Source organism: Megalops cyprinoides, chromosome 14, assembly GCF_013368585.1.
Source record: "Megalops cyprinoides isolate fMegCyp1 chromosome 14, fMegCyp1.pri, whole genome shotgun sequence".
Lineage (NCBI taxonomy): Eukaryota > Metazoa > Chordata > Actinopteri > Elopiformes > Megalopidae > Megalops > Megalops cyprinoides.
In genome coordinates, this window is record NC_050596.1 from 10825695 (window position 1) to 10852559 (window position 26865).

The 26865-nt window shown below is 47.3% G+C and overlaps 1 protein-coding gene across 1 annotated transcript in view; it reads left to right on the top strand.

Annotated features, from left to right (window-relative positions):
• The window catches only part of LOC118788830 (leucine-rich repeat and calponin homology domain-containing protein 1-like), a 51577-nt gene that overhangs the window by 6523 nt on the left and 18189 nt on the right, over nt 1-26865 (top strand). Inside the window, exons 2-11 of the mRNA XM_036544942.1 lie at nt 13120-13264; nt 19161-19287; nt 20018-20123; nt 22501-22637; nt 23193-23299; nt 23835-23922; nt 24146-24251; nt 24893-24990; nt 26057-26124; nt 26753-26839. Coding sequence (XP_036400835.1) covers nt 13120-13264; nt 19161-19287; nt 20018-20123; nt 22501-22637; nt 23193-23299; nt 23835-23922; nt 24146-24251; nt 24893-24990; nt 26057-26124; nt 26753-26839 — 1069 coding nt within the window. The remainder of the gene's footprint in view (nt 1-13119; nt 13265-19160; nt 19288-20017; nt 20124-22500; nt 22638-23192; nt 23300-23834; nt 23923-24145; nt 24252-24892; nt 24991-26056; nt 26125-26752; nt 26840-26865) is intronic.

A 26865-nucleotide genomic window follows, 5' to 3' on the forward strand; every position in this document is an offset into this window, starting at 1 on the left:
GTACGGGCAGAAATCCATTCAGTTCTCGTGCGCCAACCCCGTGGGGGGGGGAAGGGAGTTCCAGCAACTTAGCCGGAAGAGCACTAGTCCCAGTTTACAAGCAGCTTTCACATACTGTAACAATGCTGGGACGTCATGACAGCTGGGCAACGTTGTTGCGACAATGTGAGAAAGCTGTGCTCTCCTCAGTAGGGTCAACAGTGGCGAAAAAATCACCTCTTTCAGTCGGGTCGTTGCATGGTCGAGTGAGAGGCGCGGGCCGATGGAGTTGGGCAGCGCTGTTTTATGTTTCACGCTCCATTCTTACTGTTCAAAGCAAACTCCCCTGTTCCAGGATCAGAGCCTAGATCAGAAAACCAGATACCTTTTCAAATCAGCCCTTTTTTAAACCTCATATCTGTATGCAAGATCTGCGGTCTGTATTTTGGCTCTTTGGGCGCTCGCTGTCATTAGCTTGACAGTATTTGGATTACAGTTACCCCTCCTAGTCACAGTCATTTAACTGGACGTCTGACTGACCCTTGCTTAATAAGCAGATAGGATGAGTGTGGGAGGAGAGCGGAGGGGAGGAGGCGAGAACAGGAGCAGAGGGAGGGGAGGAGAGGAGGAGAGGAGGGGAGGATCGTGAACAGCTGAGGTTCACAGCTGCTTTAGAGGATGGTATGTGGGAAATGAACTGACCTGTCTGAGCGTGCGCTGTGCAGAGCGAGTCTCTCAAATTGCTGAAACCTTAAACACGGCTTGGCTACCGTTGCAGCGGCTCCGACGCCAAGGACGAGGAGCCGAGGAGCTGGAGTCCTGGGAGGAGAGGGTGAAGGAGAGGGAGGGAGACAGGGAAAGAGGGATAGAGAGACAGGGAGAGAGGGGTGGAGTGACAGAGGGTGACAGGGGAAAGAGAGACAGAGAGAAGGATAGGGAGAGGCAGGGAAAGAGAGAGGCACACAGAGGGAGGGAGAAGGAGATAACCGTAGAGGGATGGAGTGACAAAGAGAGGGTAAAAGAAGTAGAGAACAGGGGACAGAGAGAGGGAGAGGGACAGGGAGCGGAGGAGCAGAAGTGTGAGACAGGGACAGGAAGTGCAGAGCGGACAGGGGCTGTGTCTCATGGAGGAAATGGTTTGTGTCGCTGCACTTCCACTCATTGAGCCAGCGAGAGGGAGCTTCCTGTTCTGCTATGAGCCTGAATCACAGTCCGATGGACTGGGGATGTAAACCAGTTCCATAAAACCACTATAAACCAATATATGTTAACACTGTCAAACCACGTGAAACCAATATCATCCAATACCATCTAACCAGTGCAAACTAGTATCACCAAATCTGTATATGAATGACACCAGTGCAGACCTGCTCAGTTTTGTCCATGCTGCTCCAGGACAGTTCAGCATGAAAGCTGCCCCCATTGCATTGTGGGAAACAGAACTTCCTGTGCCTGAGGGCATCCATGGTGATGCAGACCAAATACAGACATGGTTTGTGAGTGAGACTAGCCTAACTTACCTGTCACGTTTCAGTTCTGTATTGTTCAGCCCATCTTTCATGCTTGTGGAGTCTACCGTGTGCTTAACTGAGGTATGTATGCAGGTACTGCGGGGAGGATTCTTGCTGGTGACCCACTTGTTCGTAATGTGAAGAGAAGTGTCTACTGCATGGTGAATGAGCAATTGATATAACTATGAACTTTGACTGGTCAGCTTGTGTGCATGCATTATCTGAGTTTAGAGCATGATTGACACCAGATGTGTTGTCAGGGCCAACACATGGCTGGTAAGTCAGTCTGCGCTAAGAAGATGCTCCATTAAGTCAAAGTCAAGTCAGAGCAGGCATTTTTACAGTGAGTGCTTGGGCCTCTGGTTTGATGGCTTGTCAGGTGAAGAGTCTGTCTTGCTACTGATGACATCATTTACGCCAGCTCACCTATCACGTGCTCTCTGATCACACACAGACACACTGACGGTCTCAAGCATTCTCTCTGACCACCTGCGGTACACGTGCTTGTGTGCATGTATGTACGTGCACTTGTGTGTGTGTGTGTGTGGGAGTGTGTGTTAAATTTATGTTCTGTTGCTTGAAGACATGCTTCAACCACAGGGTGCTGTTTGAAGAGTCGGCAGTGTTTTCTCTTGTTATCTGAGTGGTTTCTTCTTTTAGGAGAAAATGAAACAAGTGGAGAATTATTAGTTCATTAGTTATTCTCTGAGTGGGTGCTCATATCCTAGCCAGAGCTGAAGCAAGTGATCACAAGTGAAGCACCTTCAAACCCATAGCGATCAGCATTTAAAGCTGTTCTCTCTTACCTCTGGAGACCAAATATTTGATCATGTTCATTTTCAACCTTGAGCTCACGAATCAAAGACGTGGATCACAATCGGGGTACTTGCAGTGTTATTCTTTCTCATTGATCAATGAGGGGAATATCCCCTTCATATAATTACGTGTAATTAAACCATATTATTAATTTCCCTGCCTGAAGGTGGGAATGCAGATCTCTTTGCAGTGAGTCATTCATTTGAATGTGAGTGTTTGACCTCAGGAGTCATAATGTAATTGAAGCATTCAAAATGCACGTCCCCTGCTAAACTATGTGACACACAGCTGCACACGCCCCTGTAGGCTGTCCCTCAGCCTGAAACTGATGCTACTTTCATCTCTTGGCTGTTGACTTCCCCCTGCAATAATCAAACCCCTCCCTCTGTCCCCCCACTGCTGAATACCAGCCATCCATCTTGACCGTTTCCTTCCTGCTGAATTCCCAGCATTCCATTTGATCCCAGAATGCTCCGCTGGGCCTTTTGAAGGAAGTGGGGAAGTGTTGCATGTGAGACTCTCCCCTAAGCCCACGCCAGGCCAGGAGGTGCTGAGCACAGGGACTGAGGAGAGCAATGTTGGGGGGGGGGGGGTATTTCCTGCTTTTAGCAGACGCCCCACACCGACAGCCTAACCACAGCTTCATTTTAGTATGCAAAGTTATTTTCATACTTTGTGTATACCTCTGTGAAACTGTGCTATCACCAATGTCATCTGACATAGGACTGGCAGGAAACCCAGTTTATTTCCTCAACAGTCATTATATGTAAAGAGCCCTCCATCTGAATTGTTGGTGTAAGAAGTTGCACTCAGCTCTTCAGAGTTGAATTCTGAGGCTGTATCTATTCAGTGTGTTGTGAGTCTTAAACAAGTACCGACATGGATGTTTTAGATGTAGGTGCGGATAAAGGATATGGATAGTTTGAATGTGAATATTTTGTTGAGAGGGTTGGGAATGTGGTGGCAGAGCAGGGTTTTGGTGGAAAGCACACACACACACACACACACACACACACGCAGCACACACGCAAACAGACGATGCCCGGCCTGTTCGATCTGTGCTCCGACCATCTGGGCCGTGAACTCCGTGTCACTTTCTGTAAGGAAGCTGAGTCACGTGCTTTTGGGCTGTGTCCCGCTTCTGCTAGGGAGTAACACTGAAAGCAGGACAGGACATCATTAATGACCAAAGCGAGAGAGAGAGAGAGAGAGAGAGAGAGAGAGGGGGGGATTGAGAGAGAGAGAGGGAAAGAGAGAGAGAAGGATTGAGAGAGAGAGAGGGAGAGAGAGAGAGAGAGAAGGCCTGAGTCTAAAAAGCATGAGACACAGTTTTTGTTTGTCGAACTGGAGTCTCTGGCCATTTACAGATTTGCAGTTTGTGGTTTTGAATATTCTCACCAGGCAGCACTCCCTGTTCCCAGTTCTGTTCTCTTTGCCCGGCCTGCAGGCTGCCACGCCAACTCAAAAATGCGCGTTTTGTGTCTGGAACAAATCACCCTTTGCACTTAGGTCTTTATTATTGGTGCAGTTCAGTATTAGCAGATGTCCACATTTCTCTAGAGCGTATACTCCAGGAATGATGAGGATCTTATTTTAACTTCATAATTTGTGCATCCTCTTAAGTTTATAGTCCCTCTGCAGGTGTGATCTTGGCTGAAACTTTATTTGACACACGTGCAAGCCGAGTGGCCGTTAGCATTACAGCGTAGCTGTGGCTATGCAGTGTGGTCCCACCCCAGGCACGCTGCCCAGACTGAGGTGATGAATTAAGTGGCACTTGAATGAGAACAGCGCGTGAGCTGCAGTGTGGCGACGGGATCCCAGCCATACTCAGCGCCATGAGGGAGTGGGGAGAAGCAGCCCCTGGCCAGCTCCCACTTCCACACCGTTTCATTCACAAGAACAATGTTACTGCCAGTGTCTGGGTCACAGGTGCGCTGCGCACTCAGCTGAATGTGGCCCACTCATTGAACCTAACCCTGAGATGCAGAACTCACTCTCTCTACTGCTCAGAATCTGTCCCTCTGGCTTTTCGTCGCTCTCTATGTCTCTCTCATTGTGTCTGTCTCGTCTTCTCCCAGTCACTCTGTTTCTCCTTCCCCCTCTCCCTCACTCTGTCTGTGAAGGTCTCTCCTCCTTTCTTCCTGTCTCTCTTTCTTCACAGCTGTTTCCTCATTAGCACATCGAGGCCTGGGTTTAACATTAGATTGATGCTGATTATAGAATTGTATTCATGCCCAAGAGTGGATGGTTTCCTTTTGCCTCTTCCTCTTGGCTGAATGACTTATAGGTTACAGGCTAGTTTTCCACTTTGATTAATCAGGTTGGAGGCCTCTTCTCTTCCCCTTGGACGATTGCATTGTAGGCTCCCGGGCTTTACATAGAGAGAGGCCTTCTGCTGTGAAAGAGAGAAGCCAAGACAGGCAACAGACGGACTGTGGGTGGCAGTTAGGTCACTTAAAATTCCTGTGGTTGGCATGACATAACCCTTCAGCGTTTGTGCGGCTGAGCACTTCATAGGGACATCAAGAACCGTAATACAAACATGCGCACATTTTTCTTTCAGGTTATTAGAGCACCAGACACTGTCAGATAGATAGGCCTGCAGACAGCATCACATTATTATATTATATCGTTGTATGTCTTCATGCAGGAAAGCTTGGCTGCACAGGTTGATGCAGGAGTATCGTTAATTGTAGCTGAATATTTACTGAGGTTGTGCATTGTCTACCTACCTCCCTTTTGCAGAGGAACATAACTAGTGAAAAAGTGAGGTGAGCAGCAGGTGTCTGATAACACTGGCTCCTCCCAGCATGCTGTTCTCCTCTGGGAGACTCAGACAGGCATCGCGCTGCCTACACTGAGCCCACTCAGAGGTGGCATGCTCCCTTTAGCAGCTGCTTAATTCTCAGGGGCGGCATTGGTGTGCTGTTCCAAGTGACAATGCACGACTGCAGCATTCAACATTCAGTCTGTTTTTCTGTTACACGCCCACCGTTTCTAAGGAGACCCGGTAGAGCAGAGGAATGCGAAGCTGATGTTCCTGAGGGGGGAAAACCACAATAAAGCCCAATCGCTTGGCCCCGTAGGGCTGTCCTGGAAGCTAAGCCGCCGGGCAGCATGTGAAGAGGCGGGGTTTAACCGTGCCGGCTGGGTATATAGGGTCACGGCAGTCTCAAATCCCGCTGCGCTTTGTAGATATCTGCTCTTTTTCCTGCTCTTGTATTTCGCTTCCTCCTCTCTCACTCGCACGCTCTGGTGGCTGTTTCAAAAACAGGGCGAGATGTTTGCGCTCACTGCTGGTTTCCCAGAGAAACTAAGCTTGAGATTGGTTTCACCACATGCGCTTCCTGTAAACTAGCATTGTGTGTAATTAGCTTTTGGGAAATAGTGTTGTGTAGTGGTAAGTAGCGAATGTGTAGTGGACCCTTGGCAGAAGGGTTGGAGATTGGAAAAATACGGTCAGGGTATCATACAGCTGTTACAACTTTGACACTTTGACGAAGATTGTTTATTAAATCATTGCTGTTATATCTTTGAGTGACAATGTGTGCACCTGTGTGTCTGCGTGTCTGTCTGCCTGCATGCATGGGGCAGTGACATGACAGTGTGTGTATATGTGTGTGTATGTGTGTGTGTGTGTGTCTGTGTGTGTGGTGCTCATGTCCCACATTCCACAGAGGGCAGTCTCAGAGGCCGACTGCATCCCCACAGCGCAAAGTTCTGCTGAATAATGCTGCTGTTCTCCACAGCCATGAGTGGGACGCACAGTAGCCTTCATCTGTGTGTGTGTGTGTGTGTGTGTGTGTGTGTGTGTCAGCGCATGTGTGAGCGTGTGTGTGTTAGCACGTCGCGCGTGTGTGTATATGTGTGTGTGTATGCATGAGTAGGATGTGTATTAGCGTGCCTTCGTCTGTGTGACTGCGTTCCTAGTTCAGATCCACCGGTGATAAATTCACACACATTCACACTTGTTCCAATGTAGAGACTGAGCCTGCTGTTCCAGACTATGATTTTAAAATGCTTCAAGGCCCCTGCCATTGTCTTCTAAAAAATAACCAACATTTTGGATCTGGCCAGCATGATTTGATCCTGACGTTACCTTTTCTGGAAAAAAAGATGAAGAGAGTTATAGAGGGTGTGTGTGGCTGGACACACCATGCCCACACTAACTTGATGGCTCTTGCATTGGTAGCTAAATAAATGAATATGTAAATAAAGAATCCATCTAATTCTTGCACATCCACATCCAGTGCAAGAAACCATCTAATTCTTGCACATTCACAGGGAATAACTGTCAAAGAGAGCCAAGTTAGGTCTCCTTCTCTCCAAAGGGAAAATAAGATGCAAGGAAACTGAGGAAAATCTTGAATGAAAAAGACTGACAGACCAGTTCCTGTCTGTGACAAGTTACCCAACGACTGCAGTGGCTCACAGGGATGACACATGGGGGATTACCATGGATACTCCGACTGTCACAGGAAGTTGTGACTAGCCTCTGTGCTGTACAGCAGGACCTGGGATCAAAGCAGATACATAAATATGCCTTCCTTCCTGACACACTCTGTCTGTCTTGTTCGCTCTGTCGCTCCCTGGCTCTCTTTCTCTTTGCCGTTATCACAGTCTCCCGGTGTCACTCTCCCTCTCTGGCGTTCTTCCTCTCTGCTGCTGTCTCTATTGGTCATCTGTCTGTGTGCCTCAAATCCAAATAGGCTTTGACAAATGCACGCTCATACAAATAAAGCATGTCCAAATTAGACTGAAAGTGATTGGGAGTGAGAGGGTGAGCGTCAGAAAGAGAGACAGGGAACGAAAGGGGTTGAGACAGAGAGTGCGAGGGAAAGAGAGGGACTTAGAAAGGGAGAGAGGGAGGGAGGGAGGGAGGGATGGGCCCTGTGTGTGCAACACCTCATGGAACAGTGCTGACAGGGGAGGAGTGCAGCCCCCTCCCTGGTTATCAGCATAGACGGAAGTGCTGATCCACACTGTGACAGTTCTCTGTCATTCTGTGTTTTCCGAAACTTTGTATCCCACATTTCAGCACTGCGCATGTAATGGCAACTACCAAGCACTTCTTGTTCTTGTTAGAGTCATTCAAGCGCAGTAAATATAATACCACAATAAAATAACTATGAGATTTTCAGTTTATGAATTGTACAAACTTCCCCTGCCTCCACATCTGTGGGCCTTGTGTCCTCTAAGGCATTGAGGTGCAGGTTAATGTGGTAGCTTCAGAAAGCAGAACAAAAATGAATTGAGGGAAGTGTGCCAGGTGCCAGAAATAGTTAGCATTACGGCGCAGGCTCTGTGGCACTTGGATGCTGTTTTGAAGGGAAGCAGCGTCAACAAGAACGGGATGAGAGCATTGTATCGAAAGGCAGACCTCCCAACTTGCAGCCAACAACAACCACATCTGAGGACACTGGAGGCAGTAGGCCAAGGCCTTGCGTAGGAGTGTGGAGGCGGTTGGCCAAACCCCGCAGTAAGAGTGTGGAGAATGTAGGCCTGAAGGAGACAGAGGAGAGCGGAGGCCATAGGCTGAACCCTACTGTTGGACTTTGGAGAAGGTAGGCCAAAGCCTTGTGTAACAGTCAAGCGGAGGGGCGTTGAAGCTGAGTGCTCAAATCTAGTTCAGTTAGGTCAAAACCTGACAGAGAAATGGATTCTCTCATCTGAAATCTGGAGAGGTTTGCGCCTGTACAAACCATGCAGGCTGGGACATGGCCTCCTTTGCTAGTAAAAACATTATACCCCATAGCTTTTCCCCTGGTGGGTAAGTACAATGCTGGTTCTAACTTGCTTAGATGAACAAACAGCTGGTGTGAGTGGCTGAGGGCCGGGTCTGTATGCACGTTGATGGAATTTTGCACCAGCACAGACAGCAGACAGCGCAGCATACGTTAGCAGTGACTGATTGATCAAATGCGAGCCAGGCCCCTATGGGAGAGAGGGAGAAAGAGTGAGAGGAAGAAACTGAATGAGTGAGACAGAGAGAGAGAGAGAGAGGAATAGACAGAGTGCAGTGTCATGATGTGATCATCATTAGGGATTAGCTTCCAGTGTCTGTTGCCCAGTCTCTCTGCTGTTAAAAATCAATCCCCAATAACCGGAGCGGCTCTCTCAATGTGACGTGTGCAGAGGATTATGATGTCAAGGCATGCCATCTGTGGTATCTTAATGCCAATTGTGTCAATCAGCCAGTGTATCTGTGAAAGAACCCTCTCTCAGTTTACTAATGGAAGATTTTATCCCGGGAGCAGAGCTCAGACAGAAAGTCATTTGTAATAACAACATGTTATGAGCCATGACTGTACTTACTTCTTTATCCAAGGGAAAGTGCATTGAGGTCACATCACCAATTTATACAGCTGGGTATTAAGTCAGAATTCTAGAATTAAGGGTAACTACTTTACCATTCTTATGTGTACAGTGGCATTGTCTGGCTTGCACTTGGAATTTGAATCTGCAACCTTCTGATCACAGTGGTCCTTACCCCTACCTGCCCCTTTCTCTCACTGTTGGCAGTCCCTCACTGTTTGTAAAACCCCCCACTGAGGAGGATTCGTTCAAAGCTTGCAGTTCACAGGTATGTTTGCAAGGGCAATTATCATTGCTGAAAATCCAATGAATATATTGTACGATCTAAGGCATTTAGCAGATCTTTGATATCATGGTTCACATTTTAACGGAAGTCTTAGAAAACTCATACCATGCTTGCGTGATGGGGTGTACTGACAGTTTTGGGTCCCCCTCTCAGCCAGGGGACTCGTTCCCCTCCCAGAGGGCACACCTTGCCCGCAGAGCTCCCATCATGCTCAGCTTTGATCGATGGCCCGCTGTGTGAACCTTGCCCTGGGCCCTCACCCGTTTCCCCCTCAGCACCTATGGGCTCGGAGAAATGCAGCTTTTAAATGGCATGCTATAAATAAGCCTCACAATGAGTCATTTCACAACTTTGTGCTGCAGGCACACAGTACCGAAGGTGCTGAGTGAGCAGTTTGGAAACATGCATTAAAGCATTGTATAGCACCCAGGGCTCATCTGAACACTTTCATTTCATGTTATTGTCCTGTGCTCTGCAGCACACCCTGTCCTTATACCAAGCCCTGTACCTTGTAACATTACTGATGCCATTGGTATCACACAACATAAGGTGTTACAAGCACTACAAATGTGCACACTAGACTGTGTTAAACTTGTGAGGCAATTATAGATTGCATTAGACTGTGTGAGGCTTTTTTAGACTGCATTAGACTGTATGAGGCTGTTTCAGCCTGTGAGGAGCCGTGTGAGGCTGGTTCTGCCTGTAAGGAGCCGTGTGAGGCTGTTTCAGCCTGTGAGGAGCCTGTGAGGAGTCGTGTGAGGCTGTTTCACCTTAAGGAGCTGTGTGAGGCTGTTTCTGCCTGTGAGGAGCTGTGTGAGGCTGTTTCAGCCTGTGAGGAGCCTGTGAGGAGTCGTGTGAGGCTGTTTCACCTTAAGGAGCTGTGTGAGGCTGTTTCTGCCTGTGAGGAGCTGTGTGAGGCTGTTTCAGCCTGTGAGGAGCCGTGTGAGGCTGTTTCTGCCTGTGAGGAGCCGTGTGAGGCTGTTTCAGCCTGTGAGGAGCCTGTGAGGAGTCGTGTGAGGCTGTTTCACCTTAAGGAGCTGTGTGAGGCTGTTTCTGCCTGTGAGGAGCTGTGTGAGGCTGTTTCAGCCTGTGAGGAGCCTGTGAGGAGTCGTGTGAGGCTGTTTCACCTTAAGGAGCTGTGTGAGGCTGTTTCTGCCTGTGAGGAGCTGTGTGAGGCTGTTTCAGCCTGTGAGGAGCCTGTGAGGCTGTTTCAGCCTGTGAGGAGCCGTGTGAGGCTGTTTCTGCCTGTGAGGAGTCGTGTGAGGCTGTTTCAGCCTGTATGGAGCCGTGTGAGGCTGTTTCAGCCTGTGAGGAGCCGTGTGAGGCTGTTTCAGCCTGTGAGGAGCCGTGTGAGGCTGTTTCAGCCTGTGAGGAGCCGTGTGAGGCTGTGGGGGAGGTGGAGCAGCGCTGCAGCTGCCATGTGGGAGTTTGCTGCTCTGTTAGAGTGATGTGGTTTAGCTGCTTTACATGGAAATATGCAGCATTTGGAGAGCTGGAAGCCCCGCCCATTCCTGGAAATTCCACATGTTGCACGTCCCCCGGTCAGAAGGACACGCTCTGAGCTCCTAAACCCATCAGAGAGATTTAGTCTCAGAAATAAACAAGGTACACTCTGGGAAGGGAAGAGAGGCTGGGCACCACAGATTGTTGTGTTTGTCTGCTGATCTGGGGTCGGCAGCTTGTGATTGCAGGTCGGGATTACCCAGCAGGCAATAAAGTGTATGTGTGTGACCCTGGCAGAAACAGTGAGGATCCTGTCATAACTGCGTGGGCCAGGGATACAGCTGCTGGTATATGGAGCTGCCCCATCGTCCTGATACACAAACCTATTTGTTATACCTTTGTGTACCTATTTATTATATATTTACCTGCTGTGGGCCATGGAGCTTGATGTGTCTGAATTGTGTGTGTGTCAGTTTTTCTAGTGGTGTGTGTTCATAATATGTATGTTATTACAGATCAGCGTTGTGTGTGCTGCGTGTATGTAGTGTGTGCATGTGTAGTTACAGTGTGGTGTGTGTACAGTATGTGTGTGTAGGTACAGTGTGGTGTGTGTATAGTATATGTGTGGGTGCAGTGTGGTGTGTGTACGGTATGTGTGTGTAGGTACAGTGTGGTGTGTGTATAGTATATGTGTGGGTGCAGTGTGGTGTGTTTACGGTATGTGTGTGTAGGTACAGTGTGGTGTGTGTATAGTATATGTGTGGGTGCAGTGTGGTGTGTGTACGGTATGTGTGTGTAGGTACAGTGTGGTGTGTGTATAGTATATGTGTGGGTGCAGTGTGGTGTGTGTACAGTATGTGTGTGTAGGTACAGTGTGGTGTGTGTATAGTATATGTGTGGGTGCAGTGTGGTGTGTGTACGGTATGTGTGTGTAGGTACAGTGTGGTGTGTGTATAGTATATGTGTGGGTGCAGTGTGGTGTGTGTACGGTATGTGTGTGTAGGTACAGTGTGGTGTGTGTATAGTATATGTGTGGGTGCAGTGTGGTGTGTGTACAGTATGTGTGTGTAGGTACAGTGTGGTGTGTGTATAGTATATGTGTGGGTGCAGTGTGGTGTGTGTACAGTATATGTGTGGGTACAGTGTGGTGTGTGTATAGTATATGTGTGGGTGCAGTGTGGTGTGTGTACGGTATGTGTGTGTAGGTACAGTGTGGTGTGTATAGTATATGTGTGAGTGCAGTGTGGTGTGTGTATAGTATATGTGTGGGTGCAGTGTGGTGTGTGTATAGTATATGTGTGGGTGCAGTGTGGTGTGTGTACGGTATGTGTGTGTAGGTACAGTGTGGTGTGTGTATAGTATATGTGTGGGTGCAGTGTGGTGTGTGTACAGTATATGTGTGGATATAATGTGTGAGAATATGTGAGTTTGCAGGTGTGAATGTCACTAGGAGCCTGCACATTTGTCTTTTAGGTGGCTGGTACAGAAAATGAAACAAGAAGAGGAAATTGGATGAGGATGGGGATAATATGTAGGCCAGTGTGTGTGTGTGTGTGTGTGTGTGTACATGTGTGTACTTCTTTGCATGGTTGGCAGAGAGAGTGCAGGTGTGTCAGTTTGTGTGTGTGTGTGTGTGTGTGTGTGTGCGTGTGTGTGTGCCTGAAAGAGCAGTCTGTGTGACTGGCTTTTCACCTGCAAATGTAAGTCTGTTATCTCATTCAGTTGATGCAGTATGGCGCAGTACACTGTAGGAGGTGGCCTTCCCCACATATGTGGCTTTGACCTTTTAATGACAGAGGTGTGTATTTAAATCTTTGTGCAAGTGACACATCAAGCTTCAAATTCTGGTTGTTATTTTGAGTTACAGCAGGGCAACACTGGAAATTCTGAAACAGCAATGTTCTTTTGTTTTATGTGTCTGTTTTTTTTACCTATTTCTGTCACTGAAGTTGTTATGAAATACAGGAATACAGGCCTTGTTAATGACGCTTTACATTTGAAAACTGCTGCTGGACTCATTCATGACTGGTCAAGGTGAGTTCCTTGAGCTGTTGCACAGTATCAATATTTTGGAGTTGGTGTCCAGGTGGTTGTTTCCTGTGGTGAGACATTTCTAGGAGACCCTCCTAGTAACTGGGGAGCCTCATGGTTGCTTGCACTCTGAGAGAAAGTCATCTCTTTTGTCTGTTGTTGGAGTAACTAGTGGTGCGTGTATGCAACTGCACCACATATTATTTTGACAGTAGTCCTGCCAGTGTGGCCTAGCTGTTTGTACATGCTTATTTTTGCTGTCTTGTTCATATCAATGAGGGATTTACTGTTTGTTCAAAGCACTGATTAAACTGTCCCCAGAGACAGAATGAATGAAGTGCATTTTTTAAATGGTAAGCAAGGGCCAAGTGTTCTACCGTTGACTCTGGTGCAGTATGTGCATGGGCTACTTGTGGCTACATTGCTGAGTCAGGGATGAGACCCCACAGGAGTTTTGAAAGTGGGGAGCTGTTCCATGTGTCAGTCTAACTGGGACTGACACATGGAACAGAAGAACAAAGCAAACAAACTTTGCAATCAAATAAGTGAATAAATAAAAGATAAATCTACAGTCAATCAAGGAGCAAACTCCAGAGAGCGCCAGTATTGGATGCCTCACTCTGTGAGGCTGTACATTTGAATGTTGTTAGCTTCTTACCTGTACATCTCAAAATGCTTTACAAGTGAATTTGACTCAATGGTGTTTAACGATGTTCTCTGTTTTCACCTCTACAGACCTGTCCAAGAACCGTCTGACAGACATCCCCTCTGAGGTGTGCCACTTCGTTGCCCTGGAAACCCTGAACCTCTACCACAACTGTATTAAAACCATTCCAGATACCATCATCAGCCTACAGACACTCACCTCCTTAGATCTAAGGTAGGAGCTGAATTATGCGGCCTTAACCCACAGGTCTTAACTGACTCTAATCTCTTATCTCTCATCACCTCAAACCTGCGGTCTGAGGTGAAATAACTACAGCAGGCTACCTGAAGTGTGACATAGGACCTTGATCTCCATTGAAACTTTTAGATTTGGTTATCTAAGCCTTCCAGCCTCTTCTATGATGGGCAGTGATGCCTGCAGAAATGTGAACTGTGTCCTCTTTCCATTATCCACGGCACTCCTTTGCCATCAATCTCAGGCTGTTTGTGGTTAAACTTCAAAAGGAAGTTTCTCCCCTTTCTTCTGCAGTAACCCCTTCAAGCTGCTTGGTGCATTGGGGTCCCGGCCAAGGAGGTGTGTTCTGGCGGGGGGGGTCACTCATGTAGAGCTTTGTGTCAGGGTGAGGGAGGGGCGGAGAACGATGATGATGGGGGTGTGGCTGACCAATAAGGGGTGTGGTCAGGGATACAGAGGGTGTGGTAGAGTGGGGGGGGGGGGGGGGGTGCAAGATTGTGGATAGTATGGTCAGGTGGTGGCAGTGTAGCGTAGTGGTAAGGTGCAGGGCTTGTAACCGAAACCAGTCTCCCACTGGGGCACCTGCAGCTGTACCTCTGGGCAAGATAATTAATCCACAATTGCATCAGTAAATATCCACCTGGATAAAATTGTAACCTATGTATATCGCTCTGGATAAGAGCGTCTGAAAAATGAAAATAATGTAATCTGATGTGATGTAATGAATGTAGCCTAGAGGATATCGCTGACAGTGAAGGGGTACAGTAAGAGTTCAGGAGGGTTGGGGAGGTTGAAAGGGGTGTGTTTCCTGGAGATATGTGTATTTGCGTGAGTAAGTGAGCGTGTAAGATCTTTACCACAAATAGCACCCCAATCCTATCTATGGCATTCGTTCAGTGTTAGAGATTTTCAAGTGCTTTGTGAGAGTAGAGCTGTTTCACTGTGGAAGGCAGGGAAAGACTCAGAGCAGTAAGGAAAGATCACTCTCACTCAGGTCAGGCCCTGGGACTCTCAGGAGAGGATGCGTGATGAAAGTGAATTATGACTGTTCTCAGATCAGCCCTGGACTTCATCAGGCCTTTTGAACTATCTGTGGATTCCTCTGCTGGCCGGTGGTTCAAAAGAGCGGTGGGTGGGATTTTTAGGTTCCTACAAATGAGCTCTCAGTTATCAGTATCTGGCCCTCCTCAGCGGGACGCTGCTGTGATTTAAACACCGTGCTAATCCATCCCTGCTGTTCCAGGCTGCTCCGGCATCACACCGTGGGGGGGCCAGTGGTCAGGTTCAGGATTAAACAGGTCTCACACTGATGACATCATAATGGGAGCAGAGGGCCTGCTTTGGCTCCAGATCTGTCTGTCTGTCCTCCTTCAGGGGATTTGGGGGAATGGAGACGGGGTGAGGGACAGTTCAGTCAAAGTTACATCTCTATTTCACCCCTCCTCAGCGCACACACACACAGGGAGAGACTCTTACGGGTCAGGATGTCGTCTGGTAAAATACGGCGGGGCTGCGTGACCTCACGGCTGCGTGTGCGGAGGCAGCTGCAGCGTGGCTGTGTTCTCTGGCACAAGATCACAAGCCTGTCAAAGGCAGGAACACTCTGCTGCTCTAACGGGAAACGCTGACCCCCGCAAAGCGCTGCCGAGTGCGTTACACGCCCGCTTTATATTTTCAATGCTTTTAGGTGTTGCTGGTCATATAACTCACGTCAGCGTCTGTGCGTGCGTCCAGAGCCTGAGGATTTTGTGGTGCTTCAGAGGTACTAATTCACTTACTGAAACATTGAGTACTGCTTGAAAGGACCGAATGTGTTCACAGAATATACTGTCTTCATCACCAGCCAATAGATCCCCGAACACATCAAGCAGTCCATCTGTCTCTCCTATATTCTGGCTCCCGGTACCCTGGGAAAAGGAAAACTAGTTTCTGTCTCTGTTAAGTTCCTTCGTTTCACCAGAAAAAGATGGTAATGCAGGGTCTCTCTCTGGTGGTGTACAGAAACGTGCTCTCCGAGACAGAAGACGTGTGCAGTTAATCTAATTTCTCGGCACTCTTAATATCCTCATGGAGACAGGAACTACATCCATGGCTGCCTGGCAACAAGAGCAGATGATAAAAAGTCTTATTTAATTTCGGCACTGACCTCGCCATGTCTTTGCCCCGTTTGATGGGGAAACTTGTGAGGGGTCTTTGTGTTTCTTTTTGGCAGCAAGGGGAGATGAGCTTATTTCCGACTTATTTTCTGCTCTTGCGTGGACACAATGCACATCTGTCAAAGGGATAGTGACATCTCAGAGAGGTGCCTGCCAGCCCTGTCCATTCATACGTAATCATATCTCAATATGATTTGTGTTCACAGTCATCTGTGCTTAACAGTATTAATCTCATGTTCTTTTCTGAGATACTGTAATTGATGTGTGTAAGGATGTGATTTATTTTTTGCAGTTTGTTTTCCTTTCAGTCTTGCCTGCCGGGCAAATGTCACATTTCAGGACACCCCTTTCTGGAGAGGGTCACGCTGTTAACGTTTGGCTTTCTGCCCTCCTGCAAGCTGTTCAGTCACGAGGCATCTGATTCGTTGTTGCCCTGCCAGTCACTCACGCCTCTGGGCAAGAGCGGGTTAGCGGGCAGAAAGGGGTGTGCTCTGGGTGGGCGATGCCTAAGAAAGGTCATGTGTCATGGGTTAACATGACCCTAAGCCTGAGGCGTGAATCCACAGCTCATTACATTATAGACCAAATGGAAATAGGGTGACCCTCTACAGACTCGGAGATAAGTTCTCTATAGTGTGTGTCTATTTCCTTTGCAGGCTGCCTTTAATTAGCTCCTCCCATGAGTCTCTGGGGCAAACAGGAAGTGGGTCACCTGCCTGGGGGAGAGCCCACTATGTCCCATAGGAAGCACAGATTTAGGTCATCTTGCTGTGTTATACCAGCTGCAATCAGCGTTTTAAACCAGGACATAGCCTAATTTATCAATCATGGTGATTCCATGGGGTGGGTGACTTGTTTGGGTGGGGACAGTGCCTGACCTATGTCAAACTGCTGTGCAACTTGCTGTATTGCTGTGTCATTGCTATTCAATTGTTATGTGGTCTCTACTTAAATTCTCATTGTCTGTTCTCATTATTGTCTGTTGGTAATTTGCCATTGAGTTTTTAGGTTGATACGCTGCAAAGCAAATTGCGCACTTGCGCATTAAAAGTCGACTTTCTGTTCTCTACTGCTTTACTGCTGCTTTCTGTGTGTGGTGGTGTATATGACAAGACCATAGACAGGGGCCAGCAATAGAAACCGTACTGCTCTGCTCCCTTAAGAACCTTCAAATACATGCAGGATGCTGGACATGATTGTGTTGTAATGTACATTTTTGTCATTCATGGTCTGATTCTGGAACACTGGGTAATGTCTCTGTATATGGAGGACTGGATATTCATTCAGTTTATTGGGTTTGATCGCATTATGACATTATAGGGACTCTTTTGACATCACATCTATTTATACAGCTGGGTATTTACTGAATCTATTCAGGTGAAGTCAGAGGAATAATGGCCTTGTTCCAGTCAAGCACAGGGTGCAAATGTACAGCCCTCTAGTTGCAGCGTATTTCCCTGAGCAGTATTCCACACCGTCACCCTGGTTAGTTTTACGCCAATCAGGTCAGGCGTTCGGTGCAATCACCCGACTCCGCGTGTGCAGCCCGATGTGCACACGCCGTGAGTGTGTGGGAGGTATGACTGAATGTTGCTAAACTAATGCTCAGAGCCTCTGCACTTCCCTGAAAAATTTTCAGTTGAATTTCATTGCAATTAAAACGCTGGAAGAGTACTGAATTTAGCAGTGCTGTTAGGCTGAATGCGTGGACTCTTAGGGGTGTTTACATCTGCATGTTCAGGACACTCAGATATCATGTATACGGTATAAAAATCGATGGGCGTTGCATGACGCAATTACTTGGCCCATTTTCATGTAAATTTTCAGAGCTGGATATTTAATGAAGCAAGGCAAATTCAGGACAACTACACTGCGGTGGCTCAGGGTTCAAATGGCAGAGCGTCATAGTGGTTGCACACATAAGCAAGGTGTAGTCCTGTATTTACTTCAGCTGAGCTATTCTAACAAAGAGCAGATGTAGAAACAAGGCAAAGAGCCCAGTCCTTGAAGAATGGCACCTTCATAAAGGTTATTGAATAATATTAACAAAAACTCTGAGCAAAGATGAGGCTGACATGTCTCAGAACGAGTCTTCAGGATCATGGCAGGGTTCTGTAAAGGTCAAAAACTTCCAAAGGGTTTTTATCCCAAGGGGCTTTGCTGCTGTGCCCGTTCACTGCTCTGGATAAATTTGCATGTCAAAATTGTTGCCATGGTAATTATGTTTTGCCTATGCGTGTAATGAAATAAAAAAGCACTTGGGGAGTTGCGCTTGAAGCTCTGGCTCTGTAAGTCCAGACGTGGTGCGACTTGTGTGGTCCTCTCTTAATGTATTTCTCAACCCGTGTTGAGCTGATCCAGATACAGCAACATTAACATTAACCTTAGATGTGTCTGCTGGGGTGAAGCGATGAAAACGTCCTCTTAGTCTCTGCTCTCTGCCCAGAGACTCCCTCCAAAATATACAGTTTAGCAAAGGCCTTTCTTCCCTTTGTCCCCCTGAGCGTATCGCCCTGAGAGACAGGATCAGACATTCCGGAATCCACCTGAAACAGTACCCACTGTTCCAGAATGTTCTCATGTCCAGAGGCAGACCTGACGGCTGAACAGCTTTATGTGTTACTGCCATATAAGACATTGCCTGTAACACCTTTATGGCACATTCCACTAAAATGGCAAGTGAAAGCTTTTAGCCAGCTTCAGCTCTCAGAGCAGCAGTGCATTGTGTGGAAATGAAATGTGTGTTTGTTCATTCATGAGCTCTTTTTCGGATAAAATGAAGAAAATAGTTGTGTATATATTGTGTATGCACACGACACAGTGTATGTTGCCTTCATATGTGGAACAGGATAATTTCTTGTTTGTGTTATCTCCAGGCTGTCCATTTCAGGCCTAAGATAGACTTGCTCTGCTGTGTGATAGGGTCACAATCTCATTTCAGGGAAGCACTCATCTCAAATGTAGTGGAAGGGGTCACTGCCTTCTCATCACCCACTCTTTCGAGGGTGTGCTTCTGACATCTTTTTCATCGTCTTCTTTTTGTAAACTCAGCCACTGAGATGCTGGTGCATTCTGGGAATCAGGGAGTCATCCTTGGGCAATCATTATCAAACTATCTGTAGGAACTCTTTTTTTTTTTAAATTTGGGATATGTTGACCCTGTTCCCTTCTTCATGGGTGGGGGGCTGAAGGAGAGTAGTATGAAATATATTCAGGAAAAGAGAATCCATACCTTCTTTCTGTCTTTCTTTTCTTAACGCCTTAATATAAAAATAGGATTGTGATGAACATCTAAGCAAAGTATTACTTTTAAAAATGATTTTCACCATGCTTGTGAAAACGTGAAATCATAGTCTATTATTCTTGTGCTGTGGATATCCACATACTTTCTTCCAAAGCAGCATCTAAATTCAGTCTGTAACCCGGTTTCACAGCTGGAGTTCTAGTCTCTCACTTCCGGTGTCCTTTTTCAAGGTTGATAGGGACATTTCTCTCAGTCTTATCTCAAGGAATGGAACCTGTTTTCTGAGAGTCCTCTCAAGGGTTCAGAGGAGGACGTATTTCAGTGTAACACAGTTCACAGAATGTGCTGAATTGGGCTGCGCTGACTAGGGTCAATTATGAAGGAGAATATGCCACAAAGCCAGGCCCAGCTCTTGGGACCTGCCTTTCATTTCCTCTCTGTAGAGGTTTTGAAGGTTGTGCCTCTCTCTCCCCAGCCGAAACCAGCTCTCCTCCCTGCCCATGTGCCTGTGTAGTCTCCCCCTGCGTGTCCTCAACGCCAGCAACAACAAGCTGGGGGCTCTTCCTGAAGCCATCAGCCAGCTGAAGGACCTGATGGAGCTGGTATGTGTGTGTGTGTGTGTGTGTGTGTGTGTGTGTGTGTGTGTGTGTGTGTGTATGCATGCGTGTGTACATCTGCACACGTGGGTATGTATGTGTGTGTTTTTTGGAGCATATGGCATACATGCACACATGCATGAATGAACGTGTGTTTGTGCTTGTATAAGCACTCATATTCCCAAATTATGAAATCCAAACACACGCGCTCTCATGTGCAGGTGAAGTGGAGTTGCAGGAAGCTTCCCATTAAATTCAGCACAGACGATTATTATGGGCATGTTCTCATGGTGACACAACTAAGCAATGACGACCTTGTGTTAATCTAAGTAAAGGAACACTGCAACATTATGACACCAAAATCACACAAAATGCTGGGCCTGTAGTTATCACTGTCAAATAATTCCATTTCATGTGTAAGACGTGGAGTCAGGAGTAGGCTTGGAGGAAGGGTGTGGTAAAGGTAAGGCTAAATGTCAGCTGGAATGGGAGGACTTTTATTTTGAAGGGAATTTGGCCTTATAGCAGGGGGTTTAAACAAGTTAACCCTATGAGAATGTGTGCTCTGATAATACTGGTGCAGTGTGATTGCCTCCCCCCCACTCTGGTTTGTACTAGAAAATGTTGCTGGTCTCAGCATGCCACTTATTACTTCTTATTATTTTTTAAAACTCTGTGATGGGGTGGCGGGGTCACCCTTTAAGACCTGCTCTTTGCTCTTGTGCGCCCCCTGCAGGATGTGAGCTGTAATGAGATCACCGCCCTGCCTCGGCACATCGGCAGACTGAAGATGCTGCGGGAGCTCAATGTGAGGAGGAACTTCCTGTCTGCACTACCAGAGGGTGAGAACCACAGGAAACACAGAATTCACAACATCACCACACTGGCCCTCAGCAGAAAGCTGCTGTTACATGATTTGTTTATTTAGCAAGCCTCCTTCTCCAGGGCAACTTCCATTTTACATATTATCCACTTACAGAGCTGTATATAGACACTAAAGCAGGTTGAATACTGCATTATAACAGGTTATAACAGCATTCCCACACATGGGAATCAAACTTTCTAGTTATAAGCCCAGCTCCTTAACCACTACGCTACACTGCTGGTTAATTTGAAGTGAGCTTCTTCTGTTATTCCAGAAGGTCACAAGGCTGTTGTCTGTGGATACACCCATTGTGGATGCAGTTTCAGAATCAGATTATGCCATGCAAATCTGATAAATCTTCTGACCTAATGCTGCGTCAGTGAGGCTCTTTCTGCCTCTTCCTGACATTTGAGGCTGGGGGCCGTGGAGCCTAGAGTCAAATGTCTTCGGGCTCAACAGATTTAATTCTGACATCAGAGGATTTAGCTTTGACCCTTTAGACAGCTTTGATTGGAAATAAAGGGGGTATGGCTTTGCCTTTGAAATTAGTTGTATCTTAAGATTAGTTGACATGAGTGACGGAAGCAGTTTTTCCTATGCTGTTGTAGAAATGTTTCTTCTACATCTCTCCAAACCACACAGAGACTTTACAGCCTGTTGCCTCATATCCACCTTGGTGAGTCTTTATCTGGCTAAGCAGTCACGCGTTGCATAAATGTGGTGTTGGCTCAGGCAGCACCCTTATTGGGAGATGATACTCCCCAAATAACGCTCTCACAACACTGCAGTGACACTAAAGGGATATGATCATTTGCGCTGGTCATTACAGAAATGTTGTGAGGACAGTCATGTGGCAAGTTAAGCTTTATTGCACTTTGAACGTAAACTCCACCACAAGTGCAGTAGGAAAGGAAAATGCCTCCTTTTTAAGTTAATCCAAGGATCAGCTCTGAAGACCCTTTGATTAAGAGAGACCTCCAACTTTTCATGTAATTAAAAAAGGATGCCTGCGAATATTAATGAAATATGTAGATATCCCCTTAATGGTGTCTGCCAAAATGTGTATCACTGAGTAATCTTCGGCATGATTTCAATTATGAAAGGTTCTCTGTGAGATAAGCCATTAATAATTGTTTTGGCTTTGGTTTATCGTCACTGAGGAAATGAGTCTGGAGATATGAGTGTGATGACAGCACTCTCTCTCTCTCTCTCCCTCTCTCTGTCTTTCTGTGTAGTCTTACTCTCTTTATTATCTCTCTGTCTCTCTGTCTCTTTCTCTCTCTCCTTCCCTTTCAAAGATCTAGCGATTCAGACAGGCATTAGATTGGCATGAAAGGAGTTATCCACTATTGCGGAAACATTTTAGGGCGTGAATATAGAGGATAAAATGTAAAATTCATAAAGACACTGACCGTATAAGACTATTTTTAGCCAAGCAAATATGTATGTCATCAGTATTGACGTGAAAAAAGAAATAAATGCAATGGAACCGCTTCCTGAAAAGCATCCCCCTGCAGCTTCTTAAATGAACCCCCAGAGGGAGAGCACTTATTTATTACAAGAAAGACCTTAATCTGCAGCAGAATGTAATGATAAGGACAGAGGAATTTGAGCTTTAATCTTTAGCTGTCTGCTCAGATCCGGCCCCCATTGCTGACTGCTCCATTGCGGTTTGAGCAGAGGTTAATGCTTTTGCTCCTCTTTGCGTGTTTATTTTTAACTTTGGCAGTCTGCTCCTTCAATCTTTGGCCGCTCTAAACTTTTGGATGTCTCAGAGCTCCTCCTGCATCCCCCCCTCCGCCCCCTGGGGGGTTTGTTCTTGTTTGTGTGGGGAGCTGAGGTCAGCGGGACGCCGCACGGGTCAGGGAATCGGAGGAGATGATCTCATCGGTTTAATTCGCTGTCCTTTTCGAGGCAGGCGCTGTGCCGTCGCCTCGGTTACGTAAAGCGGGAAATGAGGAGCATCGGAGCTCGGCTCTGAGGAGGCAGGGGGCGTGAGTGGCAGGAAGGCAGTCTGTCATCTTCAGCTGCCATGCCAGCATTGAAATGCGACCGCTGGGGATGGTGGCCACAATGTCTGAAGCTGCAGATCTATGTCAGTGCCTCAGTGGCCAGGCCTAATGATACTGAATTTTAGGACAATTGGGACTCACTGAATGGCTGTTAGAGTAAGTGCTTGTGGCTGCAATGTTGCTGGTAAATTCAGGTTGAATGAAGTGTAAATGGATAGGTTTTTTACTATGTTTAACAAAGTGTACCCATAGTTCTCACACCCCTGCTGCTCCTTGGTATCTTTGCCTTGCTGTAATGTCACAGTAAGATCATGTGACCCCCACCCTCTGTTCCTGTCTCAGACCTGGCGGAGCTGCCCTTGGTGAAGCTGGATGTCTCCTGCAACAAGCTGTCCAGCATCCCCATCTGCTACAGGAAGATGACGCAGCTGCAGTCTCTGCGTCTGGAGAACAACCCCCTGCAGAGCCCGCCTGCGCAGGTGAGACCCGTCTGCATCAGCACTGCACAGCATCTGCATCGTAATCTCTGCATTCTCAGCGGTTGCTGCCCAGCGGGTTTAAACACACTGTCCTGCGGGTACACCTCTCCCAGAGCAATCTGAGGGGTTACTACCCAGCGGGTTTAAACACCCTGTCCTGCGGGTACACCTCTCCCAGAGCAATCTGAGGGGTTACTACCCACTAGGGTTAAACACGCTGTACTGTGGGTGCACTGATCCCAGAACAGTGGGCCATTGGCAGCAGGGTACTGAGCCAGACCGTAGGACAAAGTACATAAGTTTAAGAGGTCAATGAAGACCTGAGCAGGCATGCATACACACACATAAATATATAATTGTAAATTCTTGTACACATAAACACCACACATATAGACAGGTACACATACACACATGCACACATACACAGTCACACCAATAAAATGGTAATAATGATCTTCAAGGGTGCTGAAACCTTGAATAATCTGTCTTCCCTGAATGCACTGGCACTGATAATCTGCGTGTTTAATCTCCTCGGTTCGCTGCACTGTACTGCAGATCTGCATGAAGGGGAGGGTGCACATATTCAAGTACCTGACGATGGAGGCGTGTCGGAGCGACAGCCTGCCTGTGATGGACCGACTGTCCCACCCATCCACTGGCAGGTGAGCGGCTGGTACACCGCAGCTGTAACCTAGTTACACACAGCGCTGGAAGCCTTTCCACGTCAGAACCCTTGTCAATCAAAACACTGGGGAATGGAGAGAGTCTGTGTCTGCACAAGGAGGCTGGACTGAATGGGGAAGCTGTGTTGCGGTGCATCAAAGCACTTCAGACACAGTGTTTGCAACTGAGGTCATGTGATGTCTCAGCAACCAGATTGTTGTAACTGTTTTTGTTAATGGAACATTCTTGTTCATCCCACACTAAGTGCTTGTTACTCACACCACTGTTTCCTGCCAAGCATAATCATCCCATGTCCTTAAATGTACCCCTGCCCTGAGTTTGAATGCAGCGAGTGAGGAAGGCGCTTTGATCAGTTTATCTCCCAAGTCAATCTTTTTCTGATTAGTACATCTCTCTGTGAGTGAGCGAGCGAGGGAGAGCTCTCATTGGCCGCTTTGCTCATTCCTTCTCCAATCCGTGTTTCCTGTGACTCACCCATGTTTACCCATGATCCCTTCCTCCTGAACCCTGCAGCACCGAGGACATTGACCAGAGTAAGAAACAGGACTCAGACTCTGGAGTTGGCAGTGACAATGGGGACAAAAGGCTTTCAGCCACTGAGGTAGGCAGCAGAGACCCAGTCTGTATCTATGCATAGGGTGTGTGTGTGTGTGTGTATGTATGTCTGTGTGTGTGTCTGCGTGTGTGTGTGTGTGTGTGTGTGTGTGTATGTGCGTGCGTGCGTGCGTGTGTGTGTGTGCGTGTGTGCGTGCATGTGTGCGTTCATTAGTGTATGAGCTCATATTTGGACGCTAATGCTGGCAGGACATCCCATCTCGTTACAGCCCTCTGACGAGGACAGTCTGAGTCTGACCGTCCCCATGTCCCACATCATGGAGGAGGAGGGCCTGACCAAGGACGACTCCACTGACCACATCAGCGCCTTGGCAGGTAGAGTGTCACGCCTCTGTCACCTGCCCTGCACAGACTCACACTGACCACATCAGCGCCTTGGCAGGTAGAGTGTCACGCCTCTGTCACCTGCCCTGCACAGACTCACACTGACCACATCAGCTCCCTGCAGTCATACTCACGGAAGTGTGCACTGCACATGACAGCTGGCATGCATTTTGGGACTAAATTACACAGCATGTTAGGTGTAGCCAATGGCCAAGCATGCTGCAGGAATAGTCAGTTTGTCAACCTGTGACTAACAGCAAATCAGCCACAGGTACCTTAATAAAGCAGCATGGCTGGTAAGACAGAAAATCCATGTGGTAAATATGCACAGACCTCTCCATCCCTAATGCAGGGAGGAGCTTGGTTGCTTATCACTTACCTGACCATCATGTAAAGAAAAATGTCTGCCGCATGCAGACTGAGTAGGTGAAACACCTGCTGCTTTTAATTGGCTTGCCCTTGCGCATACATTATCTCAGTTTAGAGCATGATTGTCAGGCCTGACACATGCCTAGTAAGCAAGCCTACAAGATCCCACAGCTCTGTAAGTTCTCTCCTGGTCTGTTGGCTCTGTCTCTTTTTTCCATGTCTTTGTTAATCCCGAGTTTCTCCTCTCCTTTCTCGTCTCCCAGCGGACCCCCAGCCAGACGGTGACGGGGCTGAGGGATGGAAAGGGCAGTTCGGTGCCAGAGACTCGGCGCTGAGCTCTCAGTTTGTCAGCTACATCAAGGCGAGCCCCACTCTGAAGCATTTTTATTATTGTCATTTTTCAGCTGTTCCGTTTGCCCTTTTCCAGGCTGACTCACACGGCTAATGCTTCAGTGTCTGATGATTTACACAGATGGATTTTTGTTATGAATAAATTTGGGCTGTCTGTGTACCTTGTTCTAGGGTGTAACGGCAGTTCCCCTTCTGGGAACTGAACCTGCAACCTCTGGGTTACAAGCTCAAGCTCTACGGCACACTGCCGCCCCAGCTTCCCACTGCCCCTGCTTGCAGTCTGTTAATTGGCTGGACCAACACAGAAAGCTTTTTGTGCATCTGAATGATTCATGAGAAAACGCGTAACTCTGAATAATGCACAGCTGCATGTTACCGCAGGCTAGCCTTCCTTTCGGCTGCGTTGCTCCTTTTGGTGTTCCAGCGGGACTCGCTGGGTTCCAGGTTCTTTAAGATCTGTTGCTCAGGGCTGAAGTCAGTTCAGTTTCTACTCTGATAAGGAGCAAAACTGGCCCTTAACTGCTCCTTATTGCCCCAGTGATGTTGCTGACTTTTCTGCCTGCATGATTGCTGCATTGTGTTGAGAGGATTTCTAATGCTCTGGCATTTACTGTAGCCATGTATTAGTAATGCTACTGCAGTATTAGTTCTAGAAATGTTGCATATATTCATGCAAATATTCCAGTTTGTAGCTAGAAATCAGTTGATATGAGCAGTATATCATTCATGTTGCCCTACTCAGTAAGAGTGGGAGGGCCCAGCTCCAGCCACCCCACCCTACCCCCCCACAGAGCATCCCAACATGTGTGAGTGACAGTGAGGCATTCTGGGAAGACAGAGAGAGAAACCTCTGACTTGCTGTATTGTGTGAGCTGATCTGTATGCCTAGGGGGTAGTTGATGAGGCGGGCTGGGTGGGGGGGGTTACATCTTATTGGTCCCACTGTGACAGATGCAGGGGGTGGGGGGTGGGGGGGTGTAGTGTTGAACACTGGCCTATCACATCCTATGCCAGTGATCATGTGACCCCACTGCAGCTGGTGAAGTAATAGTGATGTGGTGTTTTTTCTCCGGCAGGGTCGAGCGACCGACTTCGACGAGCCCCTCAGGATAGAGGAAGACACAGGCTGGGCCTCTGAACAGAAGTGGGTGTATCTCTCTCTCTGTCTCTCTCTCTTTTTCCCATTTTCACCTACTCCTTCTGTCTCTTTTCTTTATTTCTTGTGTTTTAAGTAGTGTGTGAAGGTGGAGCCTAGCATTATATGAATTTCATTTGAATTGAGAAACAAATTCAGATTATAATGATAGATATTTTCATACCTTTATTTTCCTCCAGTACAAACAGATATTGTGCAGGGTTAGCAGGTTTGAGTGGTTTGTACCCTTCAAAAAAGGTACTTAAGCTGAATCACTCCAGCTTTTCAGTCTAGGCTAGAACTGCTGATGGTACAGAAGAACTAGCTTTTCATCTTATTTCAGTTTTTATGCTTACAATCCCCCATTGTTCTCTGTGGCGCAATCAGAATATAAAGAGCTTTCTGAAAGGGGTTTGTAATTTATATTTGAACTGTGGATGGATGGAAGAATTGACTGACATCTAGATCATGTTTGATAAAGGTAAATGAGCAGGGGGAAGTCAGGGAATTACAGCTAATTAAATGTGTGTGTGTGTGTGTGTGTGCGCGCACGAGCTTACATGCGCACCTACTTATGTGTGCATGAGGCTGTAGTTATGAATCTATTGTGCTTTAACAGATGGTTTCCTTCCTGCAGGTCAAAGGTCACCAAGGGCTCAGAGCTCCGTATTGACATGATCAACCAGCTGAGGGAAGCGGTGGAGATGCTCCAGGACCCTGACAGGTGAATAGGCGTGGCCACGACGCGAC